This window comes from Ailuropoda melanoleuca, chromosome 13 (assembly GCF_002007445.2).
Source record: "Ailuropoda melanoleuca isolate Jingjing chromosome 13, ASM200744v2, whole genome shotgun sequence".
NCBI lineage: Eukaryota > Metazoa > Chordata > Mammalia > Carnivora > Ursidae > Ailuropoda > Ailuropoda melanoleuca.
This window is the reverse complement of record NC_048230.1, coordinates 1,386,839-1,411,075: the sequence shown is the minus strand read 5'-3', so window position 1 is coordinate 1,411,075 and position 24,237 is coordinate 1,386,839. Positions and strand designations below refer to the sequence as shown.

Below are 24,237 nucleotides of genomic sequence, written 5' to 3'. Positions count from 1 at the left end.
CTTCCTCTCCCACTCCCTCTGCTGTGTTCCCTCTCTCACTGGCTGTCTCTATCTCTGTCAAATAAATGAATAAAATCTTTAAAAAAATGAATAAATAAATGAAATGAAATGGAAATAAAATAAAATAAATAAAATAAAATAATAAAATAAAATAAAATAAAATAAAATAAAATAAAATAAAATAAGAAGACACTGAAGTGCATGCCTAAAGCCTCATTGCTAATAATCGATAAGACTAAGACTTGAACTTAGGCCTTCCCAAAGCCCAAGATGTTAAACTCTGCACTATCCTCCCACTGACATATCAGTGGATATGGACAAAATTAATAAAATCTATCAAGCTGCCAGACTCTAAGAGAGATACAATAGACCTATAGGCAAGCACTCATGGAAGTATCTCCCAAATCCAACAGTAATATGAGGGGGGGAAAATAAAAGCAAAGATGAGTAACTGTGTGTGATATACCATTAATAGTGTAAAAGAAGGGAGAAAACCGTGTGTGTGTGTGTGTGTGTGTGTACATTATACACACACAAAACCTTTTATCTATTCTTAAATAAAATACTTAAAAAGGCAATCACTCCTCTGCTAGACCTATTCCTACCAACCTAGAAGCCAACCCCAACACTGCTACCTAGAAACTTTTCCAACTAGAACCCAGCTTTTCAAACAAAGTCATAAGTTTCTATGCCCAGGGGAGCCTCAAATTAATCCATCATGCCCCAATTTATCACTAGTTCAAGATGCTTCCCCATGAAATGGACCCTTTCAGACTAATCTTTCAAAACAATAATCAGTCCTATTAGATGTCTAATCTTGAAGTTCTTCTTCCTTATTCATGTGGTTTAAGAAGTTTCTCTTCACACAGGAGAGGGAGGACATTACAGTGTCCCTCTAATTGTGCTACTTGGATAAAAAGCAAGATACAGTATCTATGCTGACTTCAGAAATTAGAGTACTACTTTTCCAATCAAGTTCTGAGTTGGTAATTAGGCATGGATTTGTCTCTTCTGACTTCCCAGGTTAATGGGCATTAGAAATTTCCAATCTAAGTGCTGTGCCCTACGTAAACACGCAGGAAAAGCATACCCTAAGATGTTAACAGTAATTATTGCTAGATGGTAAAAACACATTGTTTATCTGCATTTTCATATTTTTTACAATAAGGATGTGTTGGTTTTGTAAATTTTTAAAAAGATAGATTGATTGATTGGGGGGGGGGGGAACGCAGGGAGGGCGGGGAGCTGAAGGAGAGGGAAAGAGAATCCCAAGCAGACCCTGGGCTGAGCGCAGAGCCCCACACGGGGCTCGATCTAACGACCCTAAGATCAGGACCTGAGCCAAGACCAAGAGTTGGAAGCTAAACTGACTGCACCACCTAGCACCCTGGCTTCATAAATTTTTAAAAGCAATAAAAATATCAAAATGAAAAGAAAACAAGGTTTGCTCTACTTAATCGAAACCACTGGCAATTTCCTCCAACAACCAAGACACAAAGAAACACTAGTATCTTCTGCATATTTGAGTCTGGAATGCCCAAAGCACAATCTAAAAGAGTAGCCCTCAAATTTTAATCAACAAACTGTGGGGCAAAAAATTCAGTCAATTTCTACTCTACTTAATTTAATGAATGAAACAGTACTGCTTTTGTTGAATTAACAATGCAGACATGAGAAGTAAACAATGAGAAATTCCAGAAACAAATTACTTCCAGAATCTAGAAGTACATTATTTGGGCCCAGCCCACTGACCACTACCCATATATACCACAGCACCAAAATAGAAAGTGTTCCCACAGAAGGCTCAGTCTCTCTTCCACTCCAACTTTCTCACATGAACCTCCAAATTATCATAGATTTAGATACCCTGCAACCCCTCTGCTGTGTCACACCTCCTCTGTCTTTGCCCATGCTGTTCCTTCCACTTGGAACACTCTCTTCTCATTTGACCTAGTTAACTTCCAGGAAGCCTTCCAAAGTCACTCTCCTTTTCCTCACTACAACCCATACTTCCACCAGGACTGAACCAAGTGTTCTTCTCTGTGCTTCTATGGTACCCAATGCATACCTCCCTCACGACACTTACCACAACATACTTGGTCATCATTATTTGTGGATTTGTATTTGTGAATTCACCTACTTGCTAAAACTCATTAGTAACACCAAAATCAATATCCATGGTGCTTTCACAGTCATTCACGGACATACCCAGAGGGGCAAAAAATTCAAGTCGCCTGATAAACATGTTCCCAAGCTGAGGTTCAACAAGGGACTCTGCCTTCTTGTCCAAGCTCCCATACTTTAAGCAAGTCCCCTTTTCATGGTCTATTTAGAGCCATGTTTTTCACATTTCTGTGCTTTTTGCTGGTGGTTTCACTGTTTAAAATAGCCTCCAAGCATAGTGCTGAAGTGTTCTCGTGTTCCTAAGTACAAGAAGGCTGTGATGTGCCTTACAGAGAAAATGTGTGTCTGTTTGGGCACAAGTTATAGTGGTGTCAGCCATGAGTTCAGTGTTAATGAATCAATAATATATATTAAATAAAGTGACTATAAACAGAAACCTACATAAAACAAGGTTATGGGGCACTGGATGGCTTAGTCGGTTGAGTGTTCAACTCTTGATTTTGGCTCGGGTCATGATTTCAGGGTTATGAGATCAAGCCTTGCTTTGGGCTCCACGATAAGCATGGGACCTGCTTAGGATTCTTTCTCTGCCTCACCCTCTGCCTCTCCTCCCCACTCTCTCTCTCTCAAAACCAAACAAACATACAAAAAAAACAACAACGTATGCACTGATCACTTGATGAAATTCTTATAACCAGAGGCTCACAGAAACCTAACCTTGTATTTCCCTTAGAAGCAATGGTTCAGGGGCGCCTGGGTGGCTCAACTGGTTAAGTGTCTGCCTTCAGCTCAAGTCATGATCCCAGGGTCCTGGGATGGAGCCTCACATTGGGCTCCTTGCTCAGCAGGGAGCCTGCTTCTCCCTCACCCTCTGCTTGCTGCTCTGCCTGCTTGTGCCCTCTCTCTGTCAAATAAATAAACGAAAAATCTAAAAAAAAAAAAAAAAAAGAGCAATGGTTTAGTATTCACTAATTCAGTGTCTGTGGTGACTTTCTAGCACATAACTACACAGATGACAATAACTAACTATATACTGAAACATTCTGTTTATGTGGCCATTACTTCCACCAGATCAGAGTTTGGCAAACTAGGCCCACAGGCCAGAGGCAGGCTCCCACCGGTCTTTGTAAATAAAGTTTTACTGGAACACAGCCATGCTCATTCATTTCTGTACTGTCTATGGCTATTTTAGCACCCCAACAGCTGAGGTAAGTAGTTGTTAACAGAGACCATATGGCCTACAAAGCCTCAAATATCAACTACCTGGCCTTTTTCAGAAAAAGCTTGCTGACCCATGCACTAGACTCTAAGTAAGCTCCTTGAGGTAATAATAATGCCGTATTCATCTTTACAACCCTAGCACAAAGCTGGCACAACAGGACAGGTAAAGTAAACTTTAGTCTGGTTAAGCACTGGGCCCAGAAGCAGCCCTCTACTCCAAAATCTCAAGAGTAACTGCAGTAAATTCTGGATGTAAATAAGGTCTGGAAAAAAATACTATGCAAAGAAAATAAATATTGGTATGGTATAAAAACCATCTGGTGGATGAAATAAGAGATTCAAATAAGGAAAGGCTGAACGATGGGTATTAGGAGCTACTGAGGTACAGTCCAGTCTGAACCCCAAAACACATTTAGAAGGGTGAAAGAGAAGAAAGATTTGTCAAGAGGTCGGCCAAACATACAATGACATCTCATTACCTAAAGACATTTTCTACACATAGCACCAAACATGCTGCAGGTATAGTAACCACAGTCAGTTGGGGGAAATGCTGGGAATGGTAAATCAAATCATGCCAAAACACGAGAACTCACTAAAGTTTCAGCTCTATCAATGGCCCCTATTCTCATTTGCTCATTCTTCCCCAATAGACAGATTCGTGTTACATTCTATTGAAGATACGAACAGAGCAGTTTCATCAGAGACCCTGGCCTCTCAGTGTGAAAACTGTTTCTGATGCTGTAGTCTCTTTAATTAACTCCCTATCTGCAAAAACTCATTTGCTGAGCAGTAACCCTTTCCTGATTTCCAAAGGGAGCTGAGGTACAGCAGAAGGCACATCCACCAAATAAAAAATGCTTGAGACCCTGGCGACATTGAATTTGAGTAGCCTAGCTGGCAGGGTAGAGTTTAAATATGAGTCTCAATTAGTTTAAAAGGATGCCACTTACAGTTGAGGTTGGCAGTCCCTCCCCAGGTAGCATGTTCAACCCAAACCACATCTCAAGGCTGAAAACCAACAACCCACAAGCTAACCTCCTGTAGCCATTTAGAGAGAGATCCAAAGCTCGTGCTTGGCAAAGAGAAAACAAACTAGTTGGGACCCTACTATCATTACTAACAACTACCTGAAGCCAAACTTTCTGCTTCTTATTCACGGATGTGAATTTTAGTAGTGTGTGCTAGAAACTCTAGGAATTGTCAAAGGAGCAAGTCCTAGTAAGGCTAATCACCCAAAAAAAGACAACTAAAATGAACAAGCACGCACAGCAAATATATAAATTACACAGATAAGGTAAACAAATGACATATACCTTTATAATGAAATATCATTCAGTCACACTAAGAACATACCAAAAAAAGATATTCTTAGACAAGTGGAAATACAGTTATGCTATAATCCTTGTTTTGAAAATATTTGTTCCATTGTGATAAATATACTGGGGAACAATTTGAGCATAGCACAAATTCTGCATCTCCTTATGTGTGATTTTGTTCATGAGAAACATTGAGTGAACACAGAAAACTACACTCTGCTGAACCGAGCTACACAGGAATAGAAAACACACACACACTCTCCAAATATCTACCAGCTACCGCAGTTCACCATATGAACTCGTTCTAAGCCACACTGATCCACATCTGGTGTTACATCTACCCGCCCAATTTCAAATAACCCTCCTTCCACCACTTCACAGTAACACTCATGCTGCAATCCTTCTAAAGCCCACTTCTAAAGTTCATCTCTTTTTCAAAGTAGTTATTTATGTATTTCTTAACCAACAGGCATGTATAAAATTGCACAACTGTCTCATTAGGTTCATATCTTTTTTTTTTTAATAAGTCACTGATGATTTTGGAGTATTGTGCCCTAACCCCATCTTGCCCTTAAGCTCTCTGGCTTTTTTTCTGTGTGATTTTACATAGCACAGTGATTTTGAGGACTATGTATGTTACATTATAACATTATAAAAGAACTGACTGTATGTCCAATTCATAACTTGAAAAAGCAAACTATAGGGGCACCTGGGTGGATGATGATTAGGCTGAAAATAAGAAATGACCATTTTACTCTGTCTCTAATTATTTGAAATTTCTACCAAAAATACATCCATATATTATTTATATGATTAAAAATAAAACAATTAATAAAAATTAATAGATCTAATGACAGCCCATATGCTGAAAACGTCTTCTCTGAGATGCAAATAAGAATAAAAACACAGACTTAGGGGCGCCTGGGTGGCTCAGTTGGTTAAGTGTCTGACTTTGGCTCAGGTCATGATCCCAGGGTCCTGGGATAAACCCGCCTTAGGCTCTCTGCTCAGCGGGGAGCCTACTTCTCCCTTTGCCCCTCTGCCCCCCCCACCCTGCTCATGCTCACACTCTCTCTTGCTCTCTCTCAAATAAAATCTTAAAAAAAAAAAAAAAGAATAAAAACACAGACTTATAAACACATTACTTAGAAGTCAATGAAATATCTAATGGAAGAGAGAGATCTATAGGATATTAGTTATAACCTTAACTCTTATGAAGGATACTCTCCAATCTTGAGGTGAAGGTCAAAGAAAGCCATAAAATGCTTTCTCAAATTGCTGTTACTTGCACTTTATTTATTACTTAAAAGATTTATTTATTTGAGAGAGAGAGACATGAGAGAGCACAGGGGAGGGGAAGAGGGAAAGAATCAAGGAGGCTCCCTGCTGAGCGTGAAGCCTGGTGTGGGCCCTGAGATCATGACCTGAGCCAGAACCAAGAATCCGTGCTCAACTGACTGAGACACCCAGGCGCCCCTGTTGCTTTCATTTTAAAGACAGACAGTGGAGCTAACCCAGTAGAACAATTTCTCTCTTATTCAAATAGGCTTCCCATTGGGGCTGCAATATCCAAACTAAGAGTCTACTGTAGCGGCAACTCCTTTGAAGCACCCCATGCTGGAAGTTTCATTTATAAGTAATGACTACTTTCTAAGTCATACAAAAAACAGCTAAAGACTAAGAAGGATAAAGGAAGAGAAATGGAAAAAAAAATTTTTAAGATTTTATTTATTTTAGAGAAAGAAAGAGAGAATGGGAAGCGGAGCACAGGGAGAAGGACAAGCAAACTCTGTGATGAGCACAGAGACTGGGGGCTCCATCCCACAACCACGAGATCATGACCTGAGCCAAAACCAAGAGTCGGGCAATCAACTGAATGAGCCACCTAGGCGCCCCAGAGAAATGGAAATTTTAAGTTAAACCCCAAAGAAGTCTCCTATCCCACCGCCTTTGATTCATTCTTAGCAGACAACTGTGTCTCCAACTTCAAAAAGAAAAAAGAAAGCATCAAAAAGGCCCTCCCTCATCTTCCTCCTACAATACCCACAAATTTACCTGACCCCCTATTACCTATTCCTCCTTTCCCTCAAGCATAAGAAAGAGGGATCCTCTCACCCTCATTCAGGCTAATCCCTGCACTTGTGCTCCAGATTTCTCTCCCTTCCAATCCTCTGCAAGGACCACTCCCTGCCATCTACCTCCTTTCTGTCTTAGATCTTCAACTTATTTATCATTGTTTTTTTTTTTCTCGAGTGACTGAATCAACTCTCATGACTTCAATTCCATCTATGAGAGAATGCCTTCAAACATCTTCACCTTCAATCCAGAATGCTCTCCCCAGCTTCAGATATGTTAGCCTTTAAATCTCTCTTCAATGTCCTATAGAAATTCCAACATGTCCAAAACTAAACTCTTCATTTTTCTCCTAAAACCAATTCTGCCTCTATTCCCTATCTCAAGGAATACACCAGCATTCACCCAGTTTCCAACCAGAAACACCCAGGTAGATATTACATCTGACTTCCTCTTATTCTTCAGCTCCCCCTGTCCAATCAAGTTCTTTGGATTCTACCTCATCAATATAACTCATATTTGTTCACTTCTCCCCATCTCCAGAGCCACTTCCTGGTTCAGGTCCTCTCCACATCATACCTGGATTACTGTAGCACCCCTCCTACTCTTATTTCTTATCTTACCCTTCTCCAAACTTTTCACAAAGCAGCCAGAGTTATATTTCTAAAATGTGTACAGACAAATTACTTCCTTACTGAAAGCATTCAACAGTTCCCTACCACCTTCAGGATAAAGGTCAAATTATTTACTGCATGACCCTTCAAGATTGCTCCCAACTCACCCCACCATCCACTCCACTATCAATTTTACTCTCAAGGCACAATGAACCAGCCATTTTAGTTTTCCTACTATGCTCTCTCTCCTACTAGCTTTACAAAATCCCAACAGAATCCTAAAGCATCATATTGGTAACTCCAAAACCAAAGCAGCAAAAAATCCTATACTAAGATCTTCCTTTAGAAAAACTAGTTTTACTAAATTCTACAGTGCCACATAGTGGTGAGAGAGGGAAGCACATAATAAAGATAAGCAGCTGGAGGAGAGGAGGACATCAGAAAGCCTGAAGTGATTTACCCTCCCTGGGATTCATGGAAATGTCTGTGCAGTGCCTCCCAGTTGCATGTACTGGGGCATCCACTTTTACTTAGCTTGCCTTGCTCATTATATCACCCTCAGGAACTTACATCACTTGGGCTCAGGCTGCCCAGCCCATTCTCCTGCTCAGAATCCTTCCCAGATTCAGTGCCCTGGGAGGACCGGGGATGTGATGGATGGATCCAGATCTCTAAGCGAGTGGTGTCATCTCCAACATGCCGGAAAGTAGACTTCTTTCCTTTCTGCCACTGGTCAGGGCTCAGTTCCAATTCCTCATGTTGTTTTTTTTCCATCTGTTCTGCCTGTACAATATACAAACACATAAGCTCAGACTCTCCTGGGATTTAGCTAATAAAAAGAGGCACTCACCTCATCTCTGTTTGTTGCCGAGGGGCTATAAAAAGTAAAGACTTTACTATAGTCCCTAAATAGCAAAGTATTATCTGCTTTGTCTCACAGAAGTTATTAATTCCATCATCTAGATGCACACCCAAGGGCCCTGGAGAACTCTTCCTAAAGATGAGTTTGGTTCTGCATAGGGGCTGACTGACTCCATCAGCATAGCCCAATGGGACCCCCTGAGGATATTATAAGGCATTCCCCTAAGGACACGGAAGCACTATGAGAAACACATTCTTTTAGGAAGGAATGAGTCTGCCTGCATCCCCACTCACCTTTCGTTTGGTCTCCTCAAACAAGCTCATGAGACTCTCCTTGGCAGTCAGGATAGGGTTGCTGGCAGCTAAACTGCGCATATAGTAATAGACAGCATCAAGCTTCCTCCTCTGCAGAAAGAGGCCAGAGACATCAAGTCAACCAATTCTCTTCCTGACTCCAGCCTGAGTCAGCTGACCTAGAAAACCTTACTATTTCTCCCAGGCTGTAAGGAATTCCAATAAGAAAATCAGAATGCTATCCATGGGAGGAACCACAGCGATTACATCAGAGATCTCTCCTGGCACAGGACCCTGTCTTACATGCAGAGGTACCCTAAGAGCCAAGTACTCACAAGAGGGAGAAAAGAATAAAGAGCCTCATCAAATATAAAATCCAATTACATTTTGTTTTTAGAGAAAGAAAATGTTCAACTCACTAGTTATCAGCTAAAAAAAAAATTATAAATAACAATGGCAACATCACTGATTAAGCATAGTGAGACAAGTGACCATCACTTCATAATTTTACCTCTAAACCTAAGAACACTGCCCCATAGGCGTTATTAGTCCCACTTTAAAGATGAGGAAATGGGAGCCCAGGAAGATTGCTGTCCAACAACATAACTTGTCCAACAAGGCCTCCAAGCCAAATCCTGGATATGCCAGTATATGAACCTAGGCCTGTCTGGCTCCTGAGTCCAGGTCTGCACTATATCACACTGACTCTGCAGAGAAAAAAGGGAAATATAAACTATTATCCAATGAATCCAGCAAATAAATACTTCAAGTCTGTTTCACAACCAATTAATAAGGAAAATAAGTAAAAGAAAGGGAGAAGGTCAGAAAGGAGAAAAATACTTAAACAAAGGGGGAAAGAATGTCAAAAAGCCTTTCTCCAACTTCATATACATTTTCCCCTTTTTTTCTAACTGTCTCAAAATGCATTCAGAATACTAACTTCTGGGGTGCCTGGGTGGCGCAGTCATTAAGCGTCTGCCTTTGGCTCAGGGCGTGATCCCAGCATTCTGCGATCGAGCCCCACATCAGGCTCCTCTGCTAGGAGCCTGCTACTTCCTCTCCCACTCCCCCTGCTTGTGTTCCCTCTCTCGCTGGCTATCTATCTCTGTCAAATTAATAAATAAAATCTTTAAAAAAAAAAAAAGAATACTAACTTCTCTCTCACTCCAGTAACTCATTCTTCAAAACTTGCATCTTAAAAAAACAACAACAACAGCAAAAAAAAAAAAAAAAAAAAAAAAAAAAAAAAAAACCCTCACACCTTCTATTCAGCTAGCATGGATAAAGGTACACATTCTAAGATCAACTGCCTGAGTTTGAATTAGGTCCTGCCACTTATTAGGTAGATATTTATTAGAAGATATTTACATATATATGGCTCCTAAAATGAATAAAATTCAGATAGAACATACAGTTTAACAGAATATCTGATATACTGTTACAGTCAGTTAGATGGGGACAATTTTTTTGTTTCTCGTTTTTTAAGATTTTATTTTTAAGTAATCTCTACTATACCCAACGTGGGGCTCAAACTCACAACCCCAAGATCAACAGTCACATGCTCTACTGACTAAGCCAGACAGGCACCCCTAATGGGGGTTATTTTTAATATTATCTCAATCTGTACTGATCTCAGCCTGTTCCACTCACTTGATTTTAGATTGTGTTTTGTCAATTCTACAATTATTTTTTCATACTTTAACATTTCTGAAATCAAGATAGAATTTACAGTCAATATCTACCATTATGCCTGAATAATAATTTACATATTTTTTCTTAGTGGTCCAGAAAATAATGGCGCATCTAATCAATTGCAACACATTTCATGAAATCTAATTTGTATCACTGTCTCTACACACCTCATTTGTCTTCTCAACACATTTTTCAGAGCAGAAACCACATCACATATTCATCAGTCACAGCACCTAGCAAAATGTGGTGCACAAGCATGTTCTCACTGAATTCTTGAGATTCACTGAATGAGTGATTAGAGGAGACAGAAATTTGAAAAAGTGATGTTAAAAGACAACTAGGATAAAAGGGAGACAGAAAAAGAGGGAGAGAAGTAAAGAGCTTGAAAGGACCACTAATTTAGGTCAGAAGTTTATGAAAGAAAAATATACCAATTTAATCAGAATGGCAAAAAGCCACTGAGGGAATTCAGTGAAGTTGTAAGACATTATGATCAACACTCAAAAATCAGTTATATTTCTATATATTAGTAATAAACAATCTTTAAAAAAGAAACTAAGAAAATAATTCTATTTACAATAGCATCAAAAAGAATAACATACTTAAGAATAAGTTTAACCAAGGAAGCGTAAAACTTATACACTGAAAATTATAAAACACGTCTGAAAGAAATTAAAGACCTAAATAAATCAAAAACATCTGTGTAAAGAAACTACTTATGAAAATCCCAATGACTCTTTTTTGCAGAAATGAAAAAGCTGATCCTAAAATCCATACAGAATTACAAGAAACCCCAAACAGCCAAACTCATCTTGAAAAAGAAGGGCAAAGGTAGAAAACTCATATATCCTGATTTCGAAATTTACCACAAAACTACAGGAATTAAAACAATGTCGTGCTGGCATAAGGATAGATCCATGGATCCATGGAAGAGAACTGAGAGTCCAGAAATAAATCCAGGCAGGGGCGCCTGGGTAGCGCAGTCGTTAAAGCGACTGCCTTCAGCTCAGGGCATGATCCCGGGGTTCCGGAATCGAGTCCCACATCGGGCTCCTCGGCTGGGAGCCTGCTTCTTCCTCTCCCTCTCCCCTAGTGTTCCCTCTCTCGCTGGCTGTCTCTCTGTCACATAAATGAATAAAATCTTTAAAAAAAAAAAAAAGAAAGAAAGAAAGAAATCCAGGCAACATCTGATTTTCAACAGGGATCCCAAGACTAGTCAATGGGGAGAGAACAGCCTCTTCAACAAATGGTACTAGAAAAACTGGATATCCACATGCAAAAGAATGAAGCTGGACCCCTCTTTCACACCATACACAAAAATTAATGAAAAATGGATCAAAGATCTAAATATAAGAGCTATAACTATAAAAACTCTTAGAAGAGGGGCGCCTGGGTAGCTAAGTCGGTTAAATGTCTGATTCTTGATTTTGGCTCAGGTCATCATTTCATGGGTCTTGAGATCAAGCCCTGCCCCAGGCTCTGTGCTCAGTGGAAAGTGGGCTTGAAGATTCTCTCCCTCTGCCTCTCCCCCAGTGCACACCCATACGTGTGCACTTGCTCTCTCTCTCTCGAATAAATAAATCTTTCTTTTTTCTAAGATTTTTATTTATTTGTCAGAGAAAGAGAGAGCAGGCACAAGCAGGGGGAGCAGCAGGCAGAGAGAGGAGTAGGCTCCCCACTGAGCAAGGAGCCCGATGCGGGACCTGATCCCAGGACCCTGGGACCCAAGCCGAAGGCAGATGCTTCACCAATGAGCCACCCAGGCGTCCCGAAAGCAAGGTCTTAAAGAGATTTTTGTACACTCACATTCATGGCAGTATTATTTACAATGGCCAAAAGGTGGAAGTGTGCACTGACAGATGAAGTAATAAAATATAGTATACACAAACAACTGAGTACTATTCATCCTTAAAGAGGAAATTCTGACACAAGCTGTAACATGAATGGACCTTGAGGATATAATGCTAAGTGAAATAAGACAGTCACAAAAAGACAAATACTGTATGATTCCACTAATATTAAATACCAAAGGAGACAAATTCAGAGACAGAAAGTAGAAGGGTGGTTGTCAGTGGTTGGAGGGAGGGGGAAATGGGGAGTTGCTTAATTAATGAGTATAAAGTTTCAGTTTTGCAAGATGAAAAGAGTTCTGTAGATTAGTTGCACAACAATGTGAATGTAAAATGGGTAAGATGGTAAACTTCATCTTATGTATATTTTACAATTAAGTTTTTTCTAATTTTTTTAATTTAAGAAAAAAATGGGCAAAGGATTTAAATAGGCATTTCTCCAAATGGCCTATAAGTGTAGCTCAACATCAGATACTATGAGATACAATGAGATACTACTTCAAAGTCAACAGATTTATAGATAACAACAAATGATTCTAAAGTTTATATGGAAAGGCAAAAGATCCGGAATAGCCTACAAGTTCCTATAATCAAGAAAATGTGGTACTGGCCAAAGAATAGACAACCAGATCAATGGCATGGAACACAGAGCCCAGAAACAGACCCACAGAAATATACCCAGCTGATCTTTGACACAGGAAGAAAAGCAATTCAATGGAGAAAGGATGATCTTTTCAACAAATGGTGTTGAAACAACTGGACATCCACATGCAAAACAATGAATCTATGCCACAGGCCTTACACGTTTCACAACAATTAACTCAAAATGGATCACAAACCTAAATGTAAAATGTAAAACTATATAACTCCTAGAAGATAACACAGGAGAAAATCTAGATAACCTTGGGTTTGGTGAGGAGTTCTTAGATATTACACCAAAAGCAAAATTCACAAAAGTTGGTAAGTCGGATTTCATTAAAATTAAAAACTTTTGTTCTGTGCTAAGAAAATGAAAAGATAAACCACATACAGAGAAAATATTCGCAAACACATATCTAATAAAGGACTGGTATTCAAAATACACTCTTAAAACTCAACAATAAAAAAACAAACAACCCAATTTAAAGATGAGCAAAAGATCTTCTTCCTCTCCCACTCCTCCTGCTTGTGTTCCCTCTCTCGCTGGCTGTCTCTCTGTCAAATAAATAAATAAAATTAAATTTTAAAAAAGGGGGGTGCCGGGGTGGCTCAGTCGTTAAGCGTCTGCCTTTGGCTCAGGGCATGATCCCAGGGTCCTGGGATCGAGCCCTGCATCGGGCTCTCTGCTCTGCTGGGAGCCTGCTTCTTCCTCTCCCACTCCCCCTGCTTGTGTTCCCTCTCTCGCTGGCTGTCTCTCTCTCTCTGTCAAATAAATAAATAAAATTTTAAAGATGGGCAAAAGATCAAAACAGAACCTCACCAAAAAAAATACACAAATGGCAAATAAGCACATGAAAGGATACTCTATGTCATACATCAATAGGGAAATGCAAATTACAATACCACTACACATCTATTATAGAATGACCAACATCCAGAACACTGACAACACTGAATGCTGATGAGGACGCAGAGCAACAGGAACTCTCATCCGCTGCCTGTGGGAATGCAAAATGGCACAGCCACTTTGGAAGACAGTTTGGCAATTTTTTCCAAACTACATACACTGTTACCATACAATCCAGCAATCACACTCCTTGGTATTTATTTAAATGAGATGAAAACTTATGACCACACAAAGACCTGCACACATTTACAGCATTTTTATTCATAATTCCAAAATTTGTAAACAACCAAGATGTCCTTCAATAGGGGAACAAATAAACTGTAGTACATCCATACAATGGAATATTACTCAACAATAAAAAGAAAAGAGCTGTCAAATCACAAAAATAACCCTAAAAGCATATTACTAAGTGAAACAAGCCAATCTGAAAAGGCTACATACCATATGGTTCCAACTATACGACATTCAGGAAAAGGCAAAACTACAGACAATAAAAATTAAATCGCTAGAGGTTCAGAGGAGTGAGGAGGGATGAATAGGGGGAGCGTGGAATACAAGGCATTTTTAGGACAGTGAAACTACTCCAAACGATACTGTAATGATGAATACGTGTCATTATAGATTTGTTCAAATCCATAGACTATACAATAAAAGTGAACCCTAAAGTAAACTAGGAACTTTAGTTAGTGATAAGGTATCAATACTGGCTCATCAATAATAAATAAACGTGTTACACTAACGCAAGATATTAATGACAGGGAAAATTGACAGGGAGAGGAGTTGAGGGAGTATATGGGAACTCTCTGTACTTTGATTACTTTTTCTGCAAATCTAAAACTGACAAAAAAGAAAGAGAGAGGGAAAGAAAGGAAGAAAGGAAAGAAGGAAGGAAGGAAGGAAGGGAGGGAGGGAGAGAAAAAAAAAAAAAAACACTAAAGAAAAAAATGTCCCCAAGTGGGGGGAAAAACCCCCAGTGCGGTATCACTTTACACTCACTAGGATGGTCATAATAAAAGAAATGAAAATGTTGGTGAGAACATGGAAGAACTAAAACCCTTGTACATTGCTGGTGGGAATGTAAAATGGTGCAGCCTCTATGAAAAAGTTTGGTGATCCCTTAAAAAATTAAACAAAGGCGGGTGCCTGGTGGCTCTGTGAGTTAAGTGTCCGACTCTTGATTTCGGCTCAGGTCATGATCTAGGGTCGTGAGATCCCAGAACATGGAGCACTGGGCTCCAAGTTCAGCAGGGAGTCTGCTGCTCTCCCCCTCTCTCTTTGCTTCTCCCCCCACCAGCATGCACACCATCTCTAAAATAAATAAGTAAATCTTAAAAAAAAAAAAAAAAGCTAAACATGGAATTACCATACAACCCAGCAATTCCACTCATAGGTATATACTCAGAAGAACTGAAGACAGATATTCAAATGCCTGTGCTTCACAAAGCACTATCCACAACAGCTAAAAGGTGAAAACAACCAAAACATCCAACAACTAATGAATATGGTAAATCCATACGATGGAATATGATCTGGCCATAAAAATGAAGTACTGAGACATCCTACAACATAAACAATCCCCAAAAACTTTATGAGAAATGCACGAAGACAGACATAAAAGGTCACATACTGGATGATTCCATGTATATGAAACATTCAGTAGGTATATCCTCAGACAGAAAGAAGACTAGTGGTTGCCAGAGGCTGGGAGGTAGAAGAAAGGAGAGTAATGGGTATGGGGTTTCCTTTTGGGGTGATGAAAATGTCTTGGAAGTAGACAGAGTTGATGGTTGCATAATACTGTTAGTGTACTAAAGAAAATACAGAGTGGGGGCGCCTGGGTGGCACAGCGGTTAAGCGTCTGCCTTCGGCTCAGGGCGTGATCCCGGCGTTGTGGGATCGAGCCCCACACCAGGCTCCTCTGTTATGAGCCTGTTTTCTTCCTCTCCCACTCCCCCTGCTTGTGTTCCCCCTCTCACTGGCTGTCTCTCTGTTGAATAAATAAATAAAATCTTTAAAAAAGAAAATACAGAGTGAATGAAGAGGGGCACCTGGCTGGCTGTCGGTTAAGCGTCTGCCTTTGGCTCAGGTCATGATCTCAGGGTCCTTGGGATTCGAGTATCCCAAGACTCCCTGCTCAGCGGGGAATCTGCTTCTCCCTCTACCCCTCCCCACTGTTGGTGATCTCTCTCTCCCTCTCTCTCTCTCAAATAAGTTCTAAAAAAAGAATGAATGAATGAAGATATTCTAGAGATATAGAAGAAAGTGTGTTGGTCAACCACACTACTTAATCAACAATTTCAATCCATCATGAAGTGTTAGGAATTTCCTTGAATCTTTTATTGAATAAAGGGGAATAAAAATTTCAATTCAGGGGCGCCTGGGTGGCACAGCGGTTAAGCGTCTGCCTTCAGCTCAGGGCGTGATCCCAGCGTTATGGGATCGAGCCCCACATCAGGCTCTTCTGCTATGAGCCTGCTTCTTCCTCTCCCACTCCCCCTGCTTGTGTTCCCTCTCTCGCTGGCTGTCTCTATCTCCATCAAATAAATAAATAAAATCTTTAAAAAAAAAAAATTTTAATTCAAACATTGCTTATTTGGGCAATGAAACTTTATAGCATTATGAAAACTCCTCCTGCTAAATGAGCATGTTATCTGCTTTATACTTAAATCTTTGATACCTACCATTGACCTTCCCCCCTTCCAATTCAGCTTCCTTATGAGGGGCTGTTATCAGCTCCCAAGGCTCTCTGCTAGAGGCATATTTAGTGGAGCTTGGTAAGATCTAGGAAGATACAATTTGGCACTAAGTGCTTCTGCTAAGGAGGCTCCTCAAGTGTAAACTTAAAAGGAATAAGGGCATAATCTGTGGAAAGGAATAACATCTCACTAGTTAGGGCTAGTTGAGGACTTTAAGGAAAAGTGGTAAAGGGAGCCTTACTTTCCTTCTAGAAATGAGTAACCTCATTCAACAGGACAGGAAAGGGAAGCAAGACAAGATTCAGAGCAGAAGTCTTGGTCAAAAACAAAGAGTGGTGTTTGGCTGGAGCATGAGCATTCCCTTAGGAACTTAAGTGTGATGAAAGGGGATGAAGTACAGACTCAACTGGAGTGAGGAGTCACTGACAACTTACCTCTGAAAGTTACAAGAGGAATGTGAGGATGGCAGGAAAGGATATTTTTTAGGTTTAGTGTTCAGAGGAACTCTAGCTCCAGGAGCTGATGCTATCAAAATCCATTCTTTCTAAGATGCTGCCTGCAATACTTCCTCTGTCCATAGGATTGCTTACCGTATACACTGCCAGCAGAGCCAACTGGTTATAGGGGCGCCCATTCTTGGGAGCAATATGCTGGGCCTTTAGGTACCAACTGGAATAGAAAAACAGTAAAAAATGCTAGCTCCATATCAATGCTTTCCCATTTCATCACCTGATAGCCCTAACTGCTTAAGACATAAGCTAGAGTGTAAGATGTAACGCTGGAGTGGTAAACCCTGATTACAAAGACCAACAGGGACACCTGTAGGACTTCCACATGAGTGGCAGCTCAGGTGGCCCATTGCTCTTAACAGGGCTTAGCTTAACACCACATGGAAAGAGAAGCAATGAACAAGAGGCAAAAGTACCTGCGTGCTTTCCCATAGTTTGCTGTGTCATTGGCTTGTTCCCGATATCTAGCGATATCTCCTTGGCAAATCATACATCGCTGGGCACTGATCAAAGCATATTTTACCTTCAGGGAAAATGATCAGTTAGTAGTGTACCCAAGAAACTCTAACTTCAATCCCGAAGGACAAGAATAGGATCAAAGTGACAGAACAGCATTAATAAGGCACTAGTAGTCCTCAACAAAGTAATAAGTTTTCAATCTAAACTTGCCTAGCAAAAAACAGTCAATAATGTGATGCAAAATTTATTAAGAAAGAATAGCAGAAAAGAGAGGGGGTCATTCTTATTTCAAGTCCCAGGTAAATAGAAGAAAACATTCTGAAATCTGGAAACCAGGAAACCTGACTCTCTACGTAAGAGTTGTGTGATCTTCCGTAGGTCTTTGGGACTATTTTGGGGACTCAAGTTTCTTCACCTGAATATAAAAATGCATACTCCATAGGGTAAGTGGAGAGAGTAAGTGTTAAATACTTCACAAATTATAAAGTGATATACAAATACTAAGACAACTGTTTATTCTGTTATTTTCCTGTAATCACTATAGTCTCTCTCTCCTCAAACTATTAACATCACTGCACCCTGTTACTGCATTACATTCACTTTGCAAAACAATATCAATTCCCTATAACAATAACATAGCTACCCTTTACCAAATACCTACAACTCTGCCAGCAACTGGGTAGTTCTCTCTCCCTCTCTATACATGTTTTCTCAGTAATGGGCTTGCATCTGTCTCTCCATGAGAAAACAACAGAGTAGACCCTTAACAATCCGAAGACATGTGTCCAACCAAAAAACCTAAGGAACATCACTTCATAGGGGCGCCTGGGTGGCACAGCGGTTAAGCGTCTGCCTTCGGCTCAGGGCGTGATCCCGGCGTTACGGGATCGAGCCCCACATCAGGCTCCTCCGCTAGGAGCCTACTTCTTCCTCTCCCACTCCCCCTGCTTGTGTTCCCTCTCTCACTGGCTGTCTCTCTCTGTCTAATAAATAAAATAAATAAATCTTAAAAAAAAAAAAAAAGGAACATCACTTCATAACATACAATTCCACTCCACACAAGAAATTAACACATCATTGAATAAAGAACAAAGCTTCAAGGAGAAGTAGATACTGCCCCTGAGGAAGGCTTATCCACCAGCTAAATAACTAGCTACTGCACATCAACCTCCTAACATAACAAACGTGTGCCTCAGCAAAATTATATACCACTACAAGCCATATACCTTCAGAGTCCTGACTATTCCAGACATTCTATGAATGAACACCAAGAACCCTTCATAGTTAGCAGGTGAAGCACCAAGAAAACAGATTATGTTTCCATACTACAACACTCTGCTATCTCAATGGGGAAAGAAAAACCAAATTCCACCAAAGGCTCTCCACTATCCTCTGGAAGAAGTCCCAGATGATCTAGCTTCTGTTCACTTCTGTAGCACCACATCCCCCTCTCTCTCTCTCGCTGTACCTCAGTCAGACTAGACTTTTCTCAGTCTCCGTAACACACCATGCTCTTTCCCGCTTCAGGACCTGCACATATACTAATTCCGCTCCATAGAATGTTCTAGCATCTTCACATACACCTTCACCTGGCCAACACCTCAGGTCTTCAGCCCCAGCTTAACTGTGACTTCCTCAGTCTTCCATGATCCTCTTAACCCCTTCACCTTATACCCCCAGGATGCCATCCTTTGCAGAAGTCACTACATCTGCAATTAGTAATCCACCATCTGTACTCAACCCTAAGCAAACTCTAAACTGCTGGGATCATGGCTTTCTTGTTCCACAATGAATTATGTGTCCTAGAAAGACACGTGGCATGTAGGAGGGTCTCAATAAATACTATTGATTAGTAATAGAGTTCATGCACAGCAATCATCAGGAGTAGAAAGACAAGAGGGAGTCGCTGCTCCATAAATCATGCACCTTTCTCGAATCTATCTTTAACCTCTTCCTTTCCCCTGGCCCTTTCCTCTCAATATATAAATATTCTTATATATTTATATATATAGCTTAAGTCTCTTCCAGCTTAAAAACAAACTTCTCTTGACACTATGTTGTCTTTTAACTACTATCTTCCCTCTTTGCCTTCACAGCCAAGATTCTTAAAAGGATGATGTATATTACTCCCTTCATTGTATCTGCTGTACCATTTTTCATTCTCTGCAATCTGTCTTCCATCCTCTCCAACTGAAATAAATTGTGATAAGCTCATCCAATCCAATGGACACTTTTAGTAACCTAGCATTCAACGACTCTACAGCATTTGACAATTCTACCCACCACCACCTTGAAATTTGATCCCCATCCCCCACTCTCTGGCTGACTGGCCAGTATCCCAGTATCCCAACTTCTGCTTCAACTCTCACTTATACACTCATGACTTCTGAACCTATAGCACCAGCTTAGCTCTTTCCCCTGAGCTTCAAACAGACCAGAATATTCATCTGTTCATTTTCAAGTTCCTCCACTTACAGCCAAAACTGAACTAACCTCTGCCTTCCCAGCCACTCTCCTAGGCCACAAACTGGGAGATGATCTAGACTCGTTATGCCTCCCATCTCATCATTCACACCAAATCAGCCATCAAGTCAATTCTATTTCCCTTACATCTTTCCAGTTTGTCTCTTTTCCGCCTCCACGACCTCTACCTTAATTCAGGCCCACAACCTGACTCTTCTACCTCCACTCTTGCCTAAACTCATCCACTTGCCAGTGACTGGTTCTAAGAAGAAATCTATGCTATCCATTTAGTGAAAATCAAGCCATGGCTCCTCTCTGCTTTCAGAATAAAGTCCAAACTCTTCAGTATGGCATACAAAAGTTTTTGATGTATCCCTTTCTACTTCGTTAGCTTTACCTCCTGTACAATGGACCAACTCCACATTACGAAAACCAGCATACTGAACTTCTTACACTTTCCAACAAGGCCTGATTCTCCCTTGCTGTGCCCTGTACTGGCCCTTCCATTCCTAGTCAGGTTTTAAGACTTGACAGTCTCTCAGAAGACTCCCTTGACTCCACCAGTCTGAATCAGAGCCACTTCACTCTATGCCCCTTCCACACTGTGCATATAACATTACCATAGTACTTATTACATGATAATTACTGGTTTAATTGATCTGCTCCCCCATGGACTGTATCTTTCATTCTGTAGCCTCAACACCCAGCGTAGTGCCTAGCACATAACACTAGACAAATGTTTACTAAATGGATGATTAAATTTAAGATAAAGAAGCTGGCTTACTGTCTTGCGTAATGGCTTGCTGCGAATGGCAAGACCATCCATGTAGTCCTCCAGTTTGAACTTGTAAGTAACCTGCAGCTTCTGAAGCAAACTATCAAAGAAGTCACTACCCTATAAAGACAAAAAATAAGAAACAGCTGAATCAGACTGTTCTGATCCAATCTACCCACCAGAAACTGGGGCAAGTAACCTGTCCACAGTTCTGCTAATGTTTAGTCATCCCATGTAAAGAGAGGCATACACAGTATTTAGTGGTCACCAACTAAACACAAGACAAATTCATAGCATAAGCCCCTCCATGGTTTTAAAAATATGAACACACACACACACACACACCATACACACTTTCTCTCCCCACAGCCACCCACCCCCAAACAAGACATTCAGAAAATTTCCAAGCTCAGAACTCCAATTGCCAATAAGTTATGGTCCCAAGGAAGCAACAGGGTAGGTTAGGCTTAAACCCAAGAAGAGAGCATAAAGTTTTTTGTCAATGTTCTGGTATAAATCATCATATTTCAGATGATAAAAACCCATCACAACTACAGAATGCTAAACCCTTTATCCTGAGGACAAAAAGATGATGGTTTACCTCATCCAAGAGCTCCAAAAGTCTGTTCCGAATCTGCTCAGGGTTCTCAACATTTGGGTCCTTGAGAAGCTGCCTGAACTTCTCAATCACCTGATAGAAAGCATTCTTCCACAGGATCTGATCCACATTCTGATTATCAGAGAACTCAATATCTAATAGGATACAGCGCTCATATAGCTGCAGTAATTCAGCTCTGGAATAAAACACATGCAACTTCTAGCTCCAAATACACACAGGAAAGTCTAGGCCCAAGATCTGAGCCTCTTGCAAATTAAACACCTTCCTTGGCAAGAAATCCAAAATGCCACCAGGTATAGTACTCATTTGACTTTTCATTCTGCACAGCAGAATGTCATTCTAAAGACAGTTATGTCTAGGAAAGTGGTTTTCCCCATATGCCTCCACCTAAATTTAACAGCTGAAATAAGATCTTCACCACAAGTTATATGTTGTTCACTTCTGGCATTCTGTAAAGTCTTTCCTTTTCCATTTCCAGATTCCATGTCCTCTTAAAGATTTTTTTTCTTAAAGAAAAAGTGGGAAGCATAATCATTTCTAAGACTAGAAACAAAATTTTCTGTTCTTTTTCTAACTGCCCCTTCCTTACAAAAATCAATGTGAAAGGGATTTAACACCCAGTGCCTTGACAAAAAAGTTTCTACATCCTCAGACACCGGAGCCTATATACCTCGAGCTTATCCTCATTTCCCTCTAGCCAGGATGGAACACACCATACCTGAGCTGAGCCATCTTCTCCAGGCCCTCAGGACTGATGCGGTCCCTGGAGAGCAGGTTGCTGAGCTGCAGTTCCTGGTTGTCAGCCACCCGGAGAAGCCTGTGTAACTCCTGCTGCTGCATGTTCCTCATGTGCTGTTCCATCTCCTCAGGACTCATGGTGCTGGCAGGGAGAGGGCCACAAACGTACTGTCCTGATGCAGTTGGGTAGCCTGGGTAGTAAGGCCCTGGGTACACACCATTCGTAGGGCCCACGGGGTACTGCAGAGGGCTATAGCCCGTATAAGGATACTGAGAGGGAGGGCCTGGTGTCCGGGGGTAATAATAGGGGTTGTCAGAGTTTTGAAACTTATAGTAAGATGCCTGGGCCTGGCGGGAGTCACCCCAAGAGGTAGGGCTAACTTCATCATCAGTGTCTAAGAAATGTAGCTGGGGCGTCTGGCTCTTTAGAGCAGGTTTCTGATCAGGATTGTTTGGGTCCCATAATCGTCGAGTGGTGCCTCCTCGACCCCAACTCCGAGATCCCTTACTACCAGATCCAAATAAAAGCCGAGGTCCCAAAGGTGCACATTCTGGAGAACCAGCTGAACTGACAGACAGGGTGGTATGGGCAGGCAGAATCAGAATGCCACGTCCACGGCCTCGAAGTTCTTGTTTCAGATTTTTGGACTCCTGCTTCTCAGAGCCTTTGCCCCCACTGCTCAAGCCTTTGTCAGGCTTTATCCTATCCACATCCTCCCTGGGTGATCTCACCATGGGGGAATCTTTGTTCATGGTTTCTGCATCAAAAGTGACACGAAGAGTGCCTCGATTTTCTTTCCCATTGCTTTTCTGCTCTCCCTCCCCACGGCCAGACCAACTTCTTTCTAAATGTTTCTTCCTTTCTGAACTCCTCCTGGGCCCATCAGGCTCATCAATTCTGTCCTCATCTAAAGAGTCAGTAGAGGACATAGATACTTGCTTCTTCAGCCGTGGCCTCTCCTTGGTCCGATCCTGTCGGCGACGACGACATCCATTATCCGTCAGGCCAGTCCCCTCAGCACTGTTGTTGCTGCCAGCGGAGCTGGTACTACAAGTGCGGTAGCGGTTCCTTCGTTTGTCGGAGCGGGAGTAGCGCTTTGCAGAACCAGGCTTCCCCTGTGCCAGGTCATCGGTTACTTTTTTTAACCCCTCCCCCTTCTCAATTCTCTTTCCTTTCTCTCCCTTTGCAGCCCTTACTCTGTCACCATTTAGGCTCTTTTCTGACTCATCTTTGTCTGGTTTATTCATGACCTCCTCTTTCACATTTCCCCTACACTCATCTTCTTCTACTCTCAGTTGCTCCACCTGGTTGAGGATTTCTTCCTCGCCCACCCTGCTAGATGAGTCTTTGGTAAGAGTCTGCAAACGCCTTCCAGGCTGGTAGATCTGCATGTCAGGTTTCTTTGTTCTCTTGATAATTCTTAAACTTCGATCCTCTTGTCCAGAAGTCCTAGGAAAGGACTCCTGTGCCCCAATATTTTCTACAGAACCATTTTGATGTTGGTTATCCGGTTCCTTGCAGACATCTTTAATGAGCTGTGTACTATTTCCAACAGCAGAGGAATCTCTGTCATTAACAATTTCATCCTTAAATTCGTCACTCCCAGAAGGTTCCTTGATTTTAGGTTTGTTCCTCAGTCGGGAAAGACCAGGCTTATAGATTTCCAGATCTGGGCGCCGGTTATCTCTGCGCTGCCTGGGCTCCTTCATGTTTTCTACATGTTGGATAGAGTGTTGGGGAGAAATAGGTAGAAGAAAAGAATAAAAGGGGAGGGAAGGAAAAAAAAAACTATCATTCTTGTTAAGTAACAGAAAAGCCAAGCAAGAATAACACATCAAAATGCTAATACTGGCGGACACGGAAGGAAATTTCTGAAGAAACAGAAATTCTGCTAGGTTTACAGTATTTGTTTAGCAACTGGCAAGGCTAAGAACTTCATTATGTTAGAGCTATCTACATTTGGGTTAGGGAAATAGGAAAAACAAAAGACAACATACTCTCTTGTGTTACCCAAGTCATATCCAAATGTCCAAAACCCCAAACTACCTTATCATTGCCAGAATAAAAGATCTCTAACCATTTGAGCATCAGACTGTTCTCTGCTATGGCGCCCTTGGGTCCATTTTAGTTTTTTCTTCTAGTGCTTCTAACATTTTTCCAGGATGGCTAAGCCCTTTTTAACACAGTAGTAGTTGAGGGTAAAGGAGAAAAAGAAGGATATGCACAACAATCCACAGTTCTGGACATCTCTGAGGGAAAAATGTGCAACTCCAGTCTCTGAACTTGACCAGGACAATCCTCTTCTTTCAGGATACCAACTGCCCAAACACATACCTCTTGTTGAAGCAAAGAGGAAGCAGTTCCTTTCACATTCTTCAACTCCACT

At 41.1% G+C, this 24,237-nt stretch overlaps 1 protein-coding gene across 4 annotated transcripts in view; it reads right to left on the bottom strand.

Moving 5' to 3' along the window:
• SMG6 (SMG6 nonsense mediated mRNA decay factor) overlaps nucleotides 1-24,237 on the bottom strand; it is a 226,925-nt gene that overhangs the window by 200,813 nt on the left and 1,875 nt on the right. For all 4 annotated transcript variants that reach the window (XM_034639985.1, XM_034639986.1, XM_002918028.4 and 1 more), the window contains exons 2-8: nucleotides 21,831-23,565; nucleotides 21,095-21,287; nucleotides 20,503-20,613; nucleotides 17,213-17,319; nucleotides 16,878-16,956; nucleotides 8,504-8,614; nucleotides 7,919-8,131 (exon numbers count right to left, since the gene is read on the bottom strand). In XM_034639985.1, coding sequence (XP_034495876.1) covers nucleotides 7,919-8,131; nucleotides 8,504-8,614; nucleotides 16,878-16,956; nucleotides 17,213-17,319; nucleotides 20,503-20,613; nucleotides 21,095-21,287; nucleotides 21,831-23,565 — 2,549 coding nt within the window. The remainder of the gene's footprint in view (nucleotides 1-7,918; nucleotides 8,132-8,503; nucleotides 8,615-16,877; nucleotides 16,957-17,212; nucleotides 17,320-20,502; nucleotides 20,614-21,094; nucleotides 21,288-21,830; nucleotides 23,566-24,237) is intronic.